Below are 15,508 nucleotides of genomic sequence, written 5' to 3' on the forward strand. Positions count from 1 at the left end.
ATCATTTAGAGGTATAGATTTCAGAAAGACAAATACGTGATTTGTTACAAAATGACATCGATCTCGACAGAGATAAATCAAAGACAGGGAATACAAAAATCAGATCTAAAAGGATTTGAAATCAAATTAGATGGAAAATCTTGCTCGCTAAAAACATGTCAATTGGCAGACGATACTCAATTGTTTTTAAAAACACGCAAAGAAATAAGTATAGCCCTTAATATTATTGAAACTTTTGGAAGCCTTTCTGGACTTAAATTGAATAGAAATAAAACAGAAGGTTTGTGGCTTGGGAAACTTAAACATTCAAAAGATAAATTAGAAAATACAAACTGGAAACAAGACCACATTAAAAGTTTAGGAATATATTTTGGATACAATTATCAAGAATGTCATAAATTATCACAGAAAAGCAAATAGATAAATGTGAAAAATTGATTCAAGGATGGAACAAACGAAACTTAACATTATTAGGAAAGACAACTGTAGTTAAGTCTTTAATTTTACCAAACCTAACATACATTGCATCAAGTATGATAATACCACATGAAATAAAGCAAAAGTTCAAAAATTTAATATATAATTTTATATGGAGTGGAAAAAAAGATAAAGTTAAACGTACTATATAATGTAAACCATATCTTGACGGAGGATTACAAATGATTGATTTAGACTGCTATCTAAAATCATTACAAATCGGATGGGTTTTAAAACTAATAAAAAAGGAAAATGATAACTGGAAAATTATTCCAAGATTTACCTTGATAAATTTGGAAAAGATTTTCTTTTATTCAGAATGAATTTAACAAATGTTAATTTGCTTAATAAAACAGATTATAAATCTTTACCTGAATTCTATAAACAATTAATTAAAACATGGGTAGAAATAAAAGGAGGTCAAACAATCATACCAAGAAACTTTCTTGAGGTTAAAAAACAACTTATATAGGGAAATCATCTTATCAAAGAAAATGGGGAAATGTCTGTTCTTTCAAAACTGGATTAATAGTAATATTTTGTACATCAATAATATATTAGATGAAAACGGATACATCTCATCAAAAACTGTACTAAAAAAATTAAAGAATAAACAAGACTGGATTAGAGAATTTTCATTAGTTAAAATTAGTTGATAAACCAACAGGAGTTTTAATGTGGGAAAGAATTCTTCATAAAAAAAAATGACTACAAAATTGAAGTCCACATTTAACTTTATTTTTAACTACCTTGAAAACAACAAATATAAAATGTTTAAATGGAAAATAATACATTATATATTAGCCTGTAATGATTTACTTTATAAATGGAAAAAAGTACCAAGTGGTTTGTTCTTCCGTTGTAAGCAACATGATGATTATAAACACTTCTTTTTTTCCTGTTCATATACTGTTCATTTTTGGCATAAAGTTGACCAGCTATTATCATTTTTAGGAATTGATAAGCATATACTTAGTCTTGAAAGTTTAGTAACCGGCTATAAAATTGAAGATGAAGCTTATTTTGATATGAACTATCTATTAACTATAATTTTCTTTTCCATCTATAAAGCATATTATATGTCTGACAAGAAAGATAAGGTCATTGATATCTTCAAAATCTTCAAAAATGAAATCTGGGACATTATTAACATAAATAAAATCAGAAGCAAAAAAAACAAGAAAATAATAATTAAAACATGGGAATATTTCGAATTCCTTGAAATGAAATGATAATTATTAGATACAGGTCCTAGCTGTGACCTCATTAATACATAACATTAATACATAAACTGTAAAATTGCTCCCTTTATTACTTTAAATTTGAATTTTCCTTAGAGTTCGGTATTTTTGTTATTTTACGGTTTTTTGATGAATCTGGGAAAACTTTGAATCTATCCCATTAGATCTAAAAACATAGTTTGGTACTTTCTGTCTTCTATTTTAAAACATGACCTTGTTTGATGATATAAACAATACCATTGCCTTTTGATCATCTTTAACAGCTTTACTACCACTAGGAATTGAATCAAATCGGCTGGGTTTTTTTCAGACGTAAATTTGCTAAAGCCTAAAAATGGGGGAAACAGACATTTCCGTAGTTTTGAAGTCTAAAAAATCTAATAAGTTATACCAACTCTGATGTTATTTCAAACATTACATATACTTATATATTAGCCCAATGATTTTATTTAAAGATATTGATGAGTGTGGTTCATCTCCGTGTAACCATGGTATATGTCAGGACCAAATAAATGGATATGTGTGTACTTGCACAAAAGGATACACAGGAGACAACTGTGAGACAGGTAACTGGTATGGCTCTATAAACAGTTAGATGCTAAAAGTAATTCCAACTGTCTTCCCTTGTTTCACTTTTTCAGCTGCCATTCGTTTCAAACACTGAACATGCTCAGCACAATCATCTCCAACTAAGGTTGAAAATAAAGGTTGTATTAATACAGACCCAAAAGAGGTCCAATCATTGTCTAGCTAGACAAAAAACAAACCAGCGATGATTTTAGCCTTTTTTTTACGAAATTAAACCAAATTGTCTGCTAATAGCGACACTATTTAATTATACTATTCCCGATTGTGACATTTTTACTAAGTGCAAATTCACTTGGCGGGTGATAAATGCATCGCAGGAGAAGCTTACCTTGCCAAACAAAACAAAAAATGAGTAAATAGCATGAACTCTAAAAAGAGTGAGACCAGGTGCGTCAACAGGGTAAGCGTCCCCTGTTATGCATGTATCACCCGCTATGCGTATTCACAGTCAGTCAAAATATTGTAATTGGGTATAGGACACAATCGACAATATTGCAGATTATTACAGATATTACAGACGACTATACTGGTATCTAAAGATCTAAGACCGCGAAAACGCTAGTTGAGAAATCGTCACATCGAATGTAGTGTCGATGTCAGTCGTTTTTCCTCATAACTCTGTTGGAATAGTTTTGTGTAAAGAGCACACCCCTGTTACTGTAGTTAGAACATGCACGAACGTAACGTATTAAATGTCATCTATAAACGCCATACGATGGAGCAGAGGGTATGCTATACTGTTATGTAAATTCATACTTATTTTTAAACTAGTATTCCTTATTACTAGGTGCTAAAAATTACACGTGTTTTTTTGTTGTTGTCAAAATTGAAGTCGATCAGTAAATTAAGTGGTGAGAATACTTTTTACTACACTGGACTTCATTTCATAAAAACAAAAATGTTTTTCACCTTCTAGTCACATAATAATGATTTATGTTATGTAATACATACAAAATTTGTCAATCTGAAGCTTAAAATTAAGTTCGATGACTTATATTTGTTATTATTACTTTGATCATATCACAATGAAAACTAAATTTTGGCAACGTTTGTCACGTGAACATTCGATATAGAAATATTGCTTTTTTGTGAATGCAACAATTTTAAAGTCTGTCTGTTCAGGTTCAAAAATTAGAGACAAATATTTTTATAAAGTAGGTATTTTTGTACTATTTTTTATACAATTTTAAGAAAAGTTCATCTCGATTTTTGTACATGTATTTGCGGTCTTCTCGATCTATTCAATGTTTACATCGGGATAAGGTCCGTTTGAATTTGCTTAGTTACTTAATTTCAAAAGTGCTAATCTTTGCTGCATATCAATTGATTTCTTTGGAATTTTTACCCTGAACTTCTCTGATCTAGCTGCATATATATTTTAATCCTGGTATCTATGATGTGTTTATGTAACACTCAGAAACGTGTCCGTCCCTCCAAACGTGTCCGATTCTCCAAAACGTGTCCATACGACGTCACTGAACTACTAAAACATATCTTGTTGCCAAAGGGCGCCAATATGTGTCATGAACACCCAATTGTGTCCGTTTCATTAAAAACGCCCAAACGTTTCCAATCCCGAAACGTGTCCAATTGAAACCTGAACGTCTCCTTTTAGTGAAAGCTTAGTGGTGTCCATATCTTAAAAACGCCAAAACGTGTCCTACCTATTTATTTTAATGTAAATATGTTGTCCTAAACATGCATGCAATATATGCCACTGGACGTAAAACATCCAGCAATCAATCAATCTATAGTCCTAAATATGCATGAAATAAAATTGCCACAAAATATTTAGCAAGCAATGAGTTAATTCATTATTTTCTGTTATTCGATTATTACCTTAATAACAATAAATTTAACGTAATGTGACAGTTAAAAAGATGATGCACATTTAAAATGACTGAAATTCACATCTTATAAGTTACGCATACTGTTTTTAACGTACTTTAACGTTACCTTTAAGTAATACATGTTTTTCAAACGATTATAAATTATGAGGCTGGTATCAGGGATGCTTATGATACATGCAAAGTTATTTCTTTTGTCTATGTCTTTTCAGTGAAATACCGTAAACGTTATTGACATCGCTAAGGACAGATTAGCGCTAAAAGTTTTGAGACGTTGTTGCGTTTAAAAATGGACACGTTTTGGCGAACAACAATTTATTGGACACGTTTGGGGAAGTGAAATCGGACGCGTTTGGGTGATTTGGGATTTTGATGACAAGTTTGGGCGAAATAGACACGTTTGGAGGAATCGGACACGTTTGGGGGAATGGACACGTTTGAGAGTGTTACAAAATACGGATAATTAGCATGTTCCAGAGAGGTATACATCCAGTAGAAAAATAAATTGAAGTTTGTACTCCAGGAATTTATTCGCATAGCAACATTTTAAACCAATTTTACATCAAACTCCTATAACCAGCTGTTCTCGTCGTTTGCTACTTTAGGAGGGATATGATTACATTAAATGGAAGGTTTTTTTATTTCGATTATTTCTATATTTACTATTTACCAGAGTGTTTTCCCGTGAATTTATAATTTGATAGCGTCCTTGCTAAGACGGGACAAACATTGAAAAGATCTAGTTTTCAGTGTTCACAGGGAGGTAATATTTTGTCACTAAACTTCCCACTGACATGACGCTGCACAAGCTTCATACTAACAACTTTTTACTTACAATTAACTTACTTGTTTTACCAGTTAATCAATTTGAAGAGATCAATTTAATCTGCAATTTGGTAAAGTATTTTAGAAAATTTGTATATTGAAACGATAAAGCCTTTGGAAAATGACCGTAATTACTTACAAAAATTAATGGTTTATGGAAAACTTATTGCCCTTCTGTTATTTCAAACAAGAATAAAGCAGACGGACAGGCTATACAATAAGAAAACAATAAGGTAGGGAAAAAATTATTAACAAGACATCATTAAAATCTTACGACTGAGCAGCATGAACTCCAGTTAACCCTTGTATACTATAGAAGGGCAAGTAGTTTCTGTTCCAATAGTAGTATTCGTTCGTCGTCGTTCGTGACAACTAATATCTGGTAGTAAATTGTGTTTGGTAATGTCAAAATATTGTTCTAGAGGATGAAATTCTGTCCAAAAAGAATCCAAGGACCTCTATGTATACAGTTTTCATTGTATGCATGATCTTTTATAGTTGTTATCAAGGTGTTATAATCAAAACTCGTCGTTCATCCGTGATAAATAACTGTTTTGATATGAAGCTAATTAATTAAAGAACTTATAAAGTTCAGAACATAGATAATCCTTATCCTCTCTTCGATATGCACACAACGCAACTTTAAACAAATACAGAAACCTGTGAACTTAAACACAAGACACAATGCGCTATCATCAATGAACTTATTTTGAATATCACATTTTAGATATAAATGAATGCAAATCATCTCCATGTCACCATGGTACTTGCCTAGATCATATTAATGGGTATTTCTGCATATGTGATCCTGGATATAGCGGAGGTGACTGCGGATTTGGTAAGTAATATTGATCATAAAATTTCCACTATTTAGACCCCTTCCAAAGTCAAATTGTTTAGTTCTATTTCTTGGTTAAATATATTCTGACCACCAAAATACTACTTTCAATAAATTTGATTATCTAACACCATCAAATGCTGCGCGTTAGATAGGAGTCCCCTACATGGAATATAAACACTTATAAGGTTCAACATTAGTCTAGAGGTGTTATGTTGCTTCAATATATAAACCTTAAGGCATTCATTAATTCATTCTTAACTATTCTTGATGGATAAACTCTGGTGGACAGTTGTCTCATTGGCAATCATACCACATCTCCTTATTTGTATATTGATTCAATTATAATAACTCAACACACTAAAGATGATTTAACTATCCATGATACTGATCCCTTTTCTAGACGTGTGCTTTGAGTACAAAGACTATTCAAAATCATTACTATAAGTTCCAAACGTAAAGTAAACGCAGATTATTTGGGTTTACTTTCATTTTCTCAGTAGTCAATGCTTCATTTTATATTTATTTAGCTTAATTACGTGTCTTAGTGTTCTTTTTATTTGTCTTTGTATATTTTTAACCTTTACTGTTTAGTACATTTTTGGTAATATCCTTTTGGCGTGGGTCGGTATTTATACATCCCGCCATTGTGTTATTGTGCTATGGTAATTTTTTGTGTTCTTGTCTTTCATTTTTGCTTATATGCTTTTCTATAGAGTGTCTACATGCCATTTTGTTTTCCCTTTTTGACATATAGTTGTTTGTTTTTATAGTGATTAAGATTAATTTAATGTTTTAGGTAACACCTCTTCTAGACATTATTTTGTCATGTGACCGTGACGTCCTCAACTGTCTTCATGATTTACTCCTTAAAAATGGAATTTAGAATTAAATTATAAGGAATGACTGTAAAATTTTTTCAATCTATTCGAAATAACCTCAAAAATGTGGTGCACACTTTTAAATAAACGGCAACGCGGGTTATTCAGTGTGGACCACATTTTTTTATGTTATTGCTTCATAGACAGAAAAAATATTACAGTCATTCCTTAAATGTTGACTGCTGTACACCAATTTTTGACATTTTTTACTATCATGTCTGTTTGTTTTGCTCACTCATTGTTGTCAATATAATTGAATGTTATGCGACTGTCATACAAGTGAGAGGTTTAGCTAGCTATAAAACCAGGTTTAATCCACCATTTTCTACATAAGGAAATGCCTGCACCAAGTCAGGAATATGACAGTTGTTTTCCATTCGTTTGAGGTGTTTGAGCTTTTGATTTTGCCATTTGTTAAGGGACATTCCCGTCTTGAATTTCCCTTGGAGTTCGGTATTTTTGTTATTTTACTTATTTTACTAATTTATACACTTTTTTAATTAATAATCGAATTCCCCGTTCATGAATTAAGAAGGCATTAAGAAACTAAGTGCCTTAGGAAATGTTAACCTTAGATAAATAAGTCTATTCTGTTTAGGTCCTTTTTGGTCATATGGTTCAGAATGTCGATTTGTTGGTTTAAACAATATTTTATTCAATAAAACAAATCATGATAATATACATAAGATAATACTTTATAAACAATTGGATCTAGAAACAAGCAACATTGCTTCTGGATCCAAATGTTTATAATGTATTATCTTATATATATTATTGACGTAGATTTGTTGCTCAGTCTTTAGTTTTCTATGTTGTGTTTTGTATACTGCTGTTTTTCTTTTGGTCTTTTTCTTTTTTTTTTGCAATAACGTGGTCAGTTTATTTTCGACTTATGAGTTTGAATGTTCCTTTGAAATCTTTTGCCTCTCTTTTGCAGAGTTTTTGCGTTTTTACTTTCAAATGTTTAGGTTTTAGTGTTTTTTTTTAGTCAAATCCAGAAATGCGCTTCGGACGCACGACAATTATAAAGTGTTTATTTCATTTAAACATTGTATTGAAGCAAACAGAATTTAGCAATTTCTTCGATCCGATGTCAGTAACTGACATAATTTAAAAAAGAGAAAAATTACGACAATATGTTGAACTTATCAGAGACATTTTTTTAATAGAAAAACAAAGGATATGGGGTATCCATTCATGACACAAATTCAGTACATGCACAGCAAAAAAAAACACATAATAAGCAAAGGAGTATATTTTTCTAAAACGCATTATGAAAACCATCTCATATAGAAATTTATGGTAAACAACATTAGAAGAAATCAATAGAAGTCGGCAAATTTAACATATTCTGTCATGCAATGTGAGTATTCAATCAAATTTTTAAAGGAAAAAAAACTGTTGACATAATGATAAAACATTACGCAATATATGCTAGAAAGACTGAAGGCCCAGATTATTGTCGCTTGAATAAAATGATTTGTTGATATATTTGTAATACAAAATTACATTTAGATATTAGCTTGTAATTTTGACTGATGAAGTTGGACGAAATGTAATTTCGAAATCCAGGTCAAAAGGTAGTGACCGTATAGGCAGCTATAAAAGGCCCTGACTAAGTTTGATTTGTATTAGCTATCTGTGATTTCAGAAAAGAAAATTTGTTTAAAAACGTCATTTGACAATAGACGCCAAATGCTGCCAATTGGTCAAGCTACCTCTTGGGTCAAACGAGTTTAAAAATCTTATTGCAGATAACATCATAGACGGAATTATAGATTTGCTCGACGTATCCACTATCAACCAGACCAGACCCTTAAAGGACATGGGACCCAAATTCAACCAAGATTGTTTTTTATTCAAAATAATTTTATATTGCTGATTGTCATTTTCGACTTGGATTGTAAAATAGCAGTACACAATTGGTGTAGTTCTTTGCTTAAATCTGCAAATCGTGAGACAGATTGGCAATTCATTTGAAAGACAGATAATTTGAATATATAAAAATAATTGATTAATTGCATTATTTCGACTGTTTTAACAAATACCAAACATTTGTTTTTGATCGAATCAATTTTTAAACTTAGCAATTTAAGGTGAGATAACTCTAATTGTAAAATGTTTATAAAGGAATGTTAAAGAAAGTTTCATTTTTTACTTGTAGCAAGAAAACAAGTTCGATTACACACTATTTTATTTCAATTTTCTTAAAGCATATTATAAAACCTATAATCTCATATTTTTTTTCAAAATTTTATCCCGTACATTTCTGTTTATTTACCAATGGTGATTTTTTCATGAGTAATATATGCAAAATTTGGCAATTTTGCACGACTTGTAGCGTGAAAAATAACACGGTGACCCATACTTTTTATTATATTTTTGAAAAAAGCATGGTAAAATCTACATTTTCGCAAAGTATCAGAATATTATATCTGAGGGAATATATACCGATGAAAGAAAATCAGGGCCCGTATGCATAAAACCATATAAGAAATCCAATCGTAGTACTGAGTTATCGTTGCACATGACGAAAAGTCCGTCCGTTCGGAACAAATCTTAACTTAAGTAGCTTTATTCATACGGACCCAGTATAACTCCTGTCTTTACATTGATGTACTACGATTGAGATTATGAAATGCATCACCCTTAATCCCTGTTCCTACAACCAAACCATGTCTGCCTCATGCTATGGAATGAAGTCATTCGGTAATTAAACCAACTCGAATTATGTTCCGATGGTAACTTGCTCAATTTTCTCCACCCGTCACAATGAGAATCTAAACATCTTATATAGTGCACATAAGAATTTTTACATTTCAAATGGTTGTATACATGTTGAATACATGTAATAATGTGAATAAAATTTACTATAAGGAGGGAAAAAGACACTTAAATGTAAACATTTATACCGTAGAAAGGAAGTAGAAACTTAAATTAGACAGACACTAATGTCCAAGATAAAAAGAAGTATCAATTATACAAAGACAAAAGTAAAATGCAAGTTTGAAGAATGTCATTGAGGAAAAGAATTAGAATAATCAGGAATATAATTATGACAACAATTCCCTTCAATATAGTTGGCATTTTGGTTTTCGATACCCTATCTAGTTATATACAGGTATTTTCTTCAAATCATACTCTCATTTCAAACAAGCGTTAACTATAAAAACTTATATTAAACATATAGTTACCCGAAAGGATTTACTTTATTGTGTTGACATGTTTTCTGCTAGTGCGGAAACATATGACCTTTTGATAGTTAATTTTGATAAGCTTTTAAGATATTTGCAGCATACTGTTCCATTCTTTCCGTTGGTTGATAAAGTCTAATGTTTGATTTTTACAGTTTTTATGGACTTACCAATTTTTGAATTTAACTTGGAGTTCGGTATTTTTTATTAAAACTTTTTTTTTGTAACTCTATTTGGTTGAACCGTCAGAATTTGTTGTTTCACGTGACTTATTTATGATAGCGTTAGATTAAATAAAATATTTTCAATTGTTTGTGAAGGATTAAACATTTAAAATTTGATACCACAATATCCGAACTTCATGGTGATATATGATTTACACTGACAGTCATAAACTTCAAACTCCAATTTTCCTTATATTCTCTATATGTTTCTATGAACGACATAAGTTTCGAATTATTGAAATGCTTCATTTGTTGATTGTAACTCTTTTCGTTCCTTATATTTGGTGTGATAATGAATGTTTTAAGGAAATTATTTTTTGTGATTTCGGAATTCATTTACTTTGGACAAAGTGCGCTCATCCTTGTGAAGGGGTCATAAAAAGGGCAATATTAATGTGCTGTGCTACTTTCAGTAGAAACGATTGTTTGAAAATGTGTATTAAGACATTAAAAGACATATTAGAGGAAAGACCTTGTGCACAAAGATAGGGTAAGCGTTTCCTGCTATGCAAGCATCACCCTTCGTGAGTCACAATCAAGAATAGGACAAAATCGGTAAAATTACGAGTAAGACGACTCTTTTGGTATCTAAAGATCTTAGACAGCGAAAACATGTCACTAGAGATTTGACTCAAAGACACATCATATTTGTCAACAAATCGTGATGGTGACCGTAAAACTCACATACTGATGATTTCCGTCGTTGTTCCTCGTAACTCTGTTTGAACAGTTTTTGTGTAAAGAGCACAATCCTGTTAATAAAATCCGTATAGTGTGAACATGCACGAACGTTAAGTATTAACTGAAATATGTAAACCCATACGACGAAGCAGACACATGTCATTGCTGAGAAATGGGAGGTTCACAATTTGAAAGTTGCAATCATCACGTTTGTCATAGATTCTAGTTTGAAGTCTGGGTCAGTATCGAGGAAAATTCAAGATGTGAAGCAGGTCTTCAACTTTTGGTAGTATCTCAAGTTCACTAGGATTTGAAAGGTTGGTTATTGAATGAGATAAATCATCAATAAGTCTGAAAATGAAATTAAAGAACATTGCAAGATGCCTTTTCTTTTTGTCATTGAGAAGGTTCTGTATGAATTGTGCTTCATATGCGAGTACAAAAACAAATCGGTAAGTAGTGTTGCACAATAAGTATCAATTGGAATACAAATTTTCTGCTGAAATATCAGTCCAACAAACTCAACAAATGTGTTGTCGATACAAAATTTCAGCATTTTGATCATATCATCTTCGGTATAATTGCTGTGGGAATTATTGTACTTCCTCAAAAGTCTTATATTCATTACACAAAATTTGTATCTACGTTTCCCTTTTTTGTAGCAAAAGTTCTGTTTAATCAAACGGTGTAGTCGATCTTTTCATTGCGCAAGGTAAATAGCAGCGTAAAGAGTAGAAGCATTAAAGGTTTTGATATTACTGCAAAATGATAAATATTGTAATTGAAGATTTTGAAGTAGATCTTTAGAATTTGTAAGAACCTTTGAACCGGTATTGAGCTAAGTATCTAATTCCATTTTAGTGTTTCCCACTTTAAATCAAAATGTAGATAAAAAAGAATGCAAGGTTATACTAGTCGATCGATTGAATCAAAAAGATGAACATAAGAAAGTGCATTTAAGGCTGTTCAGAAAACGCTCTTGGGTCTATATCTTGGTGTTATAGATGACAAAACTACAGGTATCAGACAAACAATGCTTGGTAATTTTGTATCAAAGACTATCCCCAGTAACTAAAAGTAAACCCAAGAATTTCTTTCAATGAGATAGCACTGACACATTTCTACACCCTTATATCCGCCGCTGTACTTCCGAATATATTTAATCAAATAACATTATGAACAGAAACTTTTGCAGCATAGAGAGTTATTTGTGATTAGAATATCAAAACAGAAAAACAAAAAATAACTTTGTGAAATACAAGAAAACAATAAATCATAGGTGTACAATACATTGGGCGTCATAGATTTTTTTACTCAGGTTCAATAAACTGAGGTCAATGATTTTATAGGAGTTTTTGGTATAAAACGTGTACAAACGTTCTGACCAGTGGTACTAAAGATTTGTTACAGCATGTATTAAGCAAAGGTGTAATAAATCATTACCAAAATTCAAGAAAAAAAAACTGTTAGCATTTTGCATGAATTAACGAATTGATTAAGGTTGAATTCTGATTTTCCGGATTTGGATGAATGCCTATCAACACCATGTAAAAATGGTTTCTGCCAAGATCACGTAAATGGTTATGTATGCACCTGCAATGCCGGGTTTACTGGAAATAACTGTAAAAATGGTGAGGATCTCTTGTTTTCCATAAATATGGACATGTACTGAAACAGACCTTTAAATCTTAAGTGGCCACTGCTGACTTAAAAGAAAATTGTATACTTTATAAATATTCCCTTAATAGGTCATCGAAGTGACGTTGTTCAAAATTTGTCATACAATTCTCTTTTTAGATACAAGGGGCATTATATGGAAGATTGAAAGCAGCCATCATCGATTATGGCGTACACATGGTTTAATACCAAAGGGGTTGCTTTAAAGACAATAAACTGAAAATACGGTTAATAAGAGATAAATTAGAAATAGCCCCTTTTTGCAATTGAAGGACTGGAAGCTTTGTAAATATGGTGACCGCTTTTGAATTTTTTAAGATTCAATCTTTAAAAAAATAAATAAATCGAGTACATTGTATGAGCATGTTCATTTATTTATAAAGATTAATTTTGCCCCGAATAACTACAATCGATAGTAAACTTATTGAGATACAGTGAAAAGCAAATCCAAATCAACTGCTTGTTCCACCTATTTGGAATATTTGGAGCTTTTGGTTCCAAACTGAAAGAAAATCAAAGTTTCGAGTAGCCTTAAATCTATCCTGGGTTTTATGCAAAACGTTTACTAAATTATAATATTACCAATTTGGAACCAAAATGTGCAAACATCATACAGAGCTTTTTCTATAAAATTGGGAATCGTAGATATAAATTTCTTGTTTTGGGTTATAATAATTCTTATTTTGTGAAGAACCACACTGATTTTATCAGAAAATATACTGAAGATGATATCATCAAAATGCTGGACTTATTGATCGACTATATATTTGTTGAGTTTGGAGGATTGGTATTTCAACAGACAGTCGGTATTCCAATGGGTACTAATTGTGCACCCCTACTGGCCGATTTGTTTTTGTACTCGTATGAAGCAGAATTCATTCAGAACCTTCTAAAAGACAAAATGAAAAAGAACCTTGCGAAATTCTTTAATTCTACTTTAAGATATATTGATGATGTACTATCACTGAATAACCCATATTTCAGTCAGTACTTACATCTCATATATCCCAGTGAACTTGAAATTAAGGATACTACTGATACTAGAACGACTGCTTCATACCTTGATATTTTCCTAGTATTGACACAGATGGACGACTTCACACTAAAATCTATGACAAACGGGACGATTTCAACTTCCCAATTATCAATTTCCCATTTCTCAGCAGTAACATACCTTCCGCCCCATCGCATGGTGTAACATATCTCAGTTGATACGTTACGCTCGTGCATGTACGGACTTCATATACAGGAGTGTGCTCCTTACGCAGAAACTGTTCAAACAAAGTTATGAGGACGAAAGATTAAGAATGACACTCCGTAAATGTTATGGAAACCATCACAAATTGATTGATCTATACGATGTGTCTGTGTCTAAACTAACTAACGACATTTTGACCACGTCTTAGATTGTGGGTTACCATCTACGTCGTCTGGTCTGCTAAGTACCGAACGTGACCTATTCACGGATATGACTGTTTTCCCTGAGTGTGAATTCGAATTGCTATTGACGTGTCTCGGTATTTAAACATCCAACATTCATGTATTTAGTAATGATGTTTCGTTTGTAATTCTGGTTGGATATTGTGTTATTTCTTATCGTTTGTGGTTTGCTTTCTAAATTTATATTCTACATGTATGTAAAAGTTAAGATAATTAATCAGCTAGTTCATTTATATGATTTTTAGTTTAAAGCTAATATAAGCACAGGATTTATTTGTTTTTATAGTTTTGATTTAGAAGAAAAACCGACATGGTTAGAAAATACAAATAATTACACCATTACTAACACAATTCTACATTAATATGCTTGTAATGGTTAGAAAATACTTAAAATAACACCACTACAAACTCAATCCCAATTTTATATTCTATTTTTAGAAATTCTCCTGTGACATCACTTTTTGTGGCGTTGATACATTCGTATGACGCACAGTTCATAATTCTATTGGGGTGTAAATGGGAGGTGGCCGTTGTTATTCTGTGGTTTACATGTTGTTATGTACTATTATATTATTTATTTATGTATGTTTCTGTCTAAAGTGTTCTTGCGTTTAGTTGTAATGTATTCCTGTCACGTAATGTTGTCATTTTAGCGGTATTTTTAACATTGCCATATAAGCGGGAGGTTTGGCTAGCCATAAAACCATGTTCAACCCAACATTTTGTCTTAAAATGTCCTATACCAAGTCAGAAATATGGCAGTTGTTATCAAATAGTCCGTTTCTATATATGTTGGCGTTTGCTTTTGTAGCAGTTCAGTGTTTATGTTGTTCTGTTCTTTTCCACTTAAAGTTGGTGTGTTTCCCTCGGTTTTGGTTTGTGACCCGGATTTGTTTCAGTTAATTCGATTTATGACTATTGAACAGCGGTATACTACTGTTGCCTTTATTTAATACTAAAGGGTTGCATTAAAGTCAGTAAAATAAGAATATGGTCAATTAGAGATCAATGAGAAAATAGCTCCTTTATGTAATTGAAGCACTGAAAGCTTTGTATTTATCATGACCGCTTTTGAATTTTTAAGTTTAAATCTCTGAAAATTTTACAAATCGTGTAAGCATGTTCATTTATTTATAGAGATAAATTTTGCCCCAAATAAATAGCACTTACACATTCTAATACCCTTATATCCTCCGCTGTATTTCCGAATATTTTAATCAAATAACATCATAAACAGAATCTTTTCCAGCGTAGAGAGTTATTTGTGATTAGAATATCTAAACAGTAAAGCAAAATATAATTTTGTGAAATATAAGAAAACAATAAATCATTGGTGACATTGGGCGTCATAGATTTTTTTAAAATGGTTCAATAAACTTCGGTCAATAATTTGTATGAGTTTTTGGTAATAAACGTGCACGAACGTTCTGACCAGCGGAACTAAAGATTTGCATACTGCATGTAATAAGCAAAGGTATTTAGCAAAGGTGTGATGATATCGTGAAATAACAAAAACATTAAGACAAGACACAAAACATCCACTTAGATAAAGTCGTCATAAATACTTAATCGGCTCCTTTCTAGGGACGGGAACT

At 31.6% G+C, this 15,508-nt stretch overlaps 1 protein-coding gene across 1 annotated transcript in view; it reads left to right on the forward strand.

Annotated features, from left to right (window-relative positions):
• Window positions 1-15,508, forward strand: part of LOC127738334 (fibropellin-1-like) — a 34,548-nt gene that overhangs the window by 9,887 nt on the left and 9,153 nt on the right. The window contains exons 7-8 of the mRNA XM_052249536.1: window positions 2,174-2,284; window positions 5,706-5,816. Coding sequence (XP_052105496.1) covers window positions 2,174-2,284; window positions 5,706-5,816 — 222 coding nt within the window. The remainder of the gene's footprint in view (window positions 1-2,173; window positions 2,285-5,705; window positions 5,817-15,508) is intronic.

Source organism: Mytilus californianus, unplaced genomic scaffold (genome assembly GCF_021869535.1).
Source record: "Mytilus californianus isolate M0D057914Y unplaced genomic scaffold, xbMytCali1.0.p SCAF_1, whole genome shotgun sequence".
In the NCBI taxonomy this organism is placed as follows: domain Eukaryota; kingdom Metazoa; phylum Mollusca; class Bivalvia; order Mytilida; family Mytilidae; genus Mytilus; species Mytilus californianus.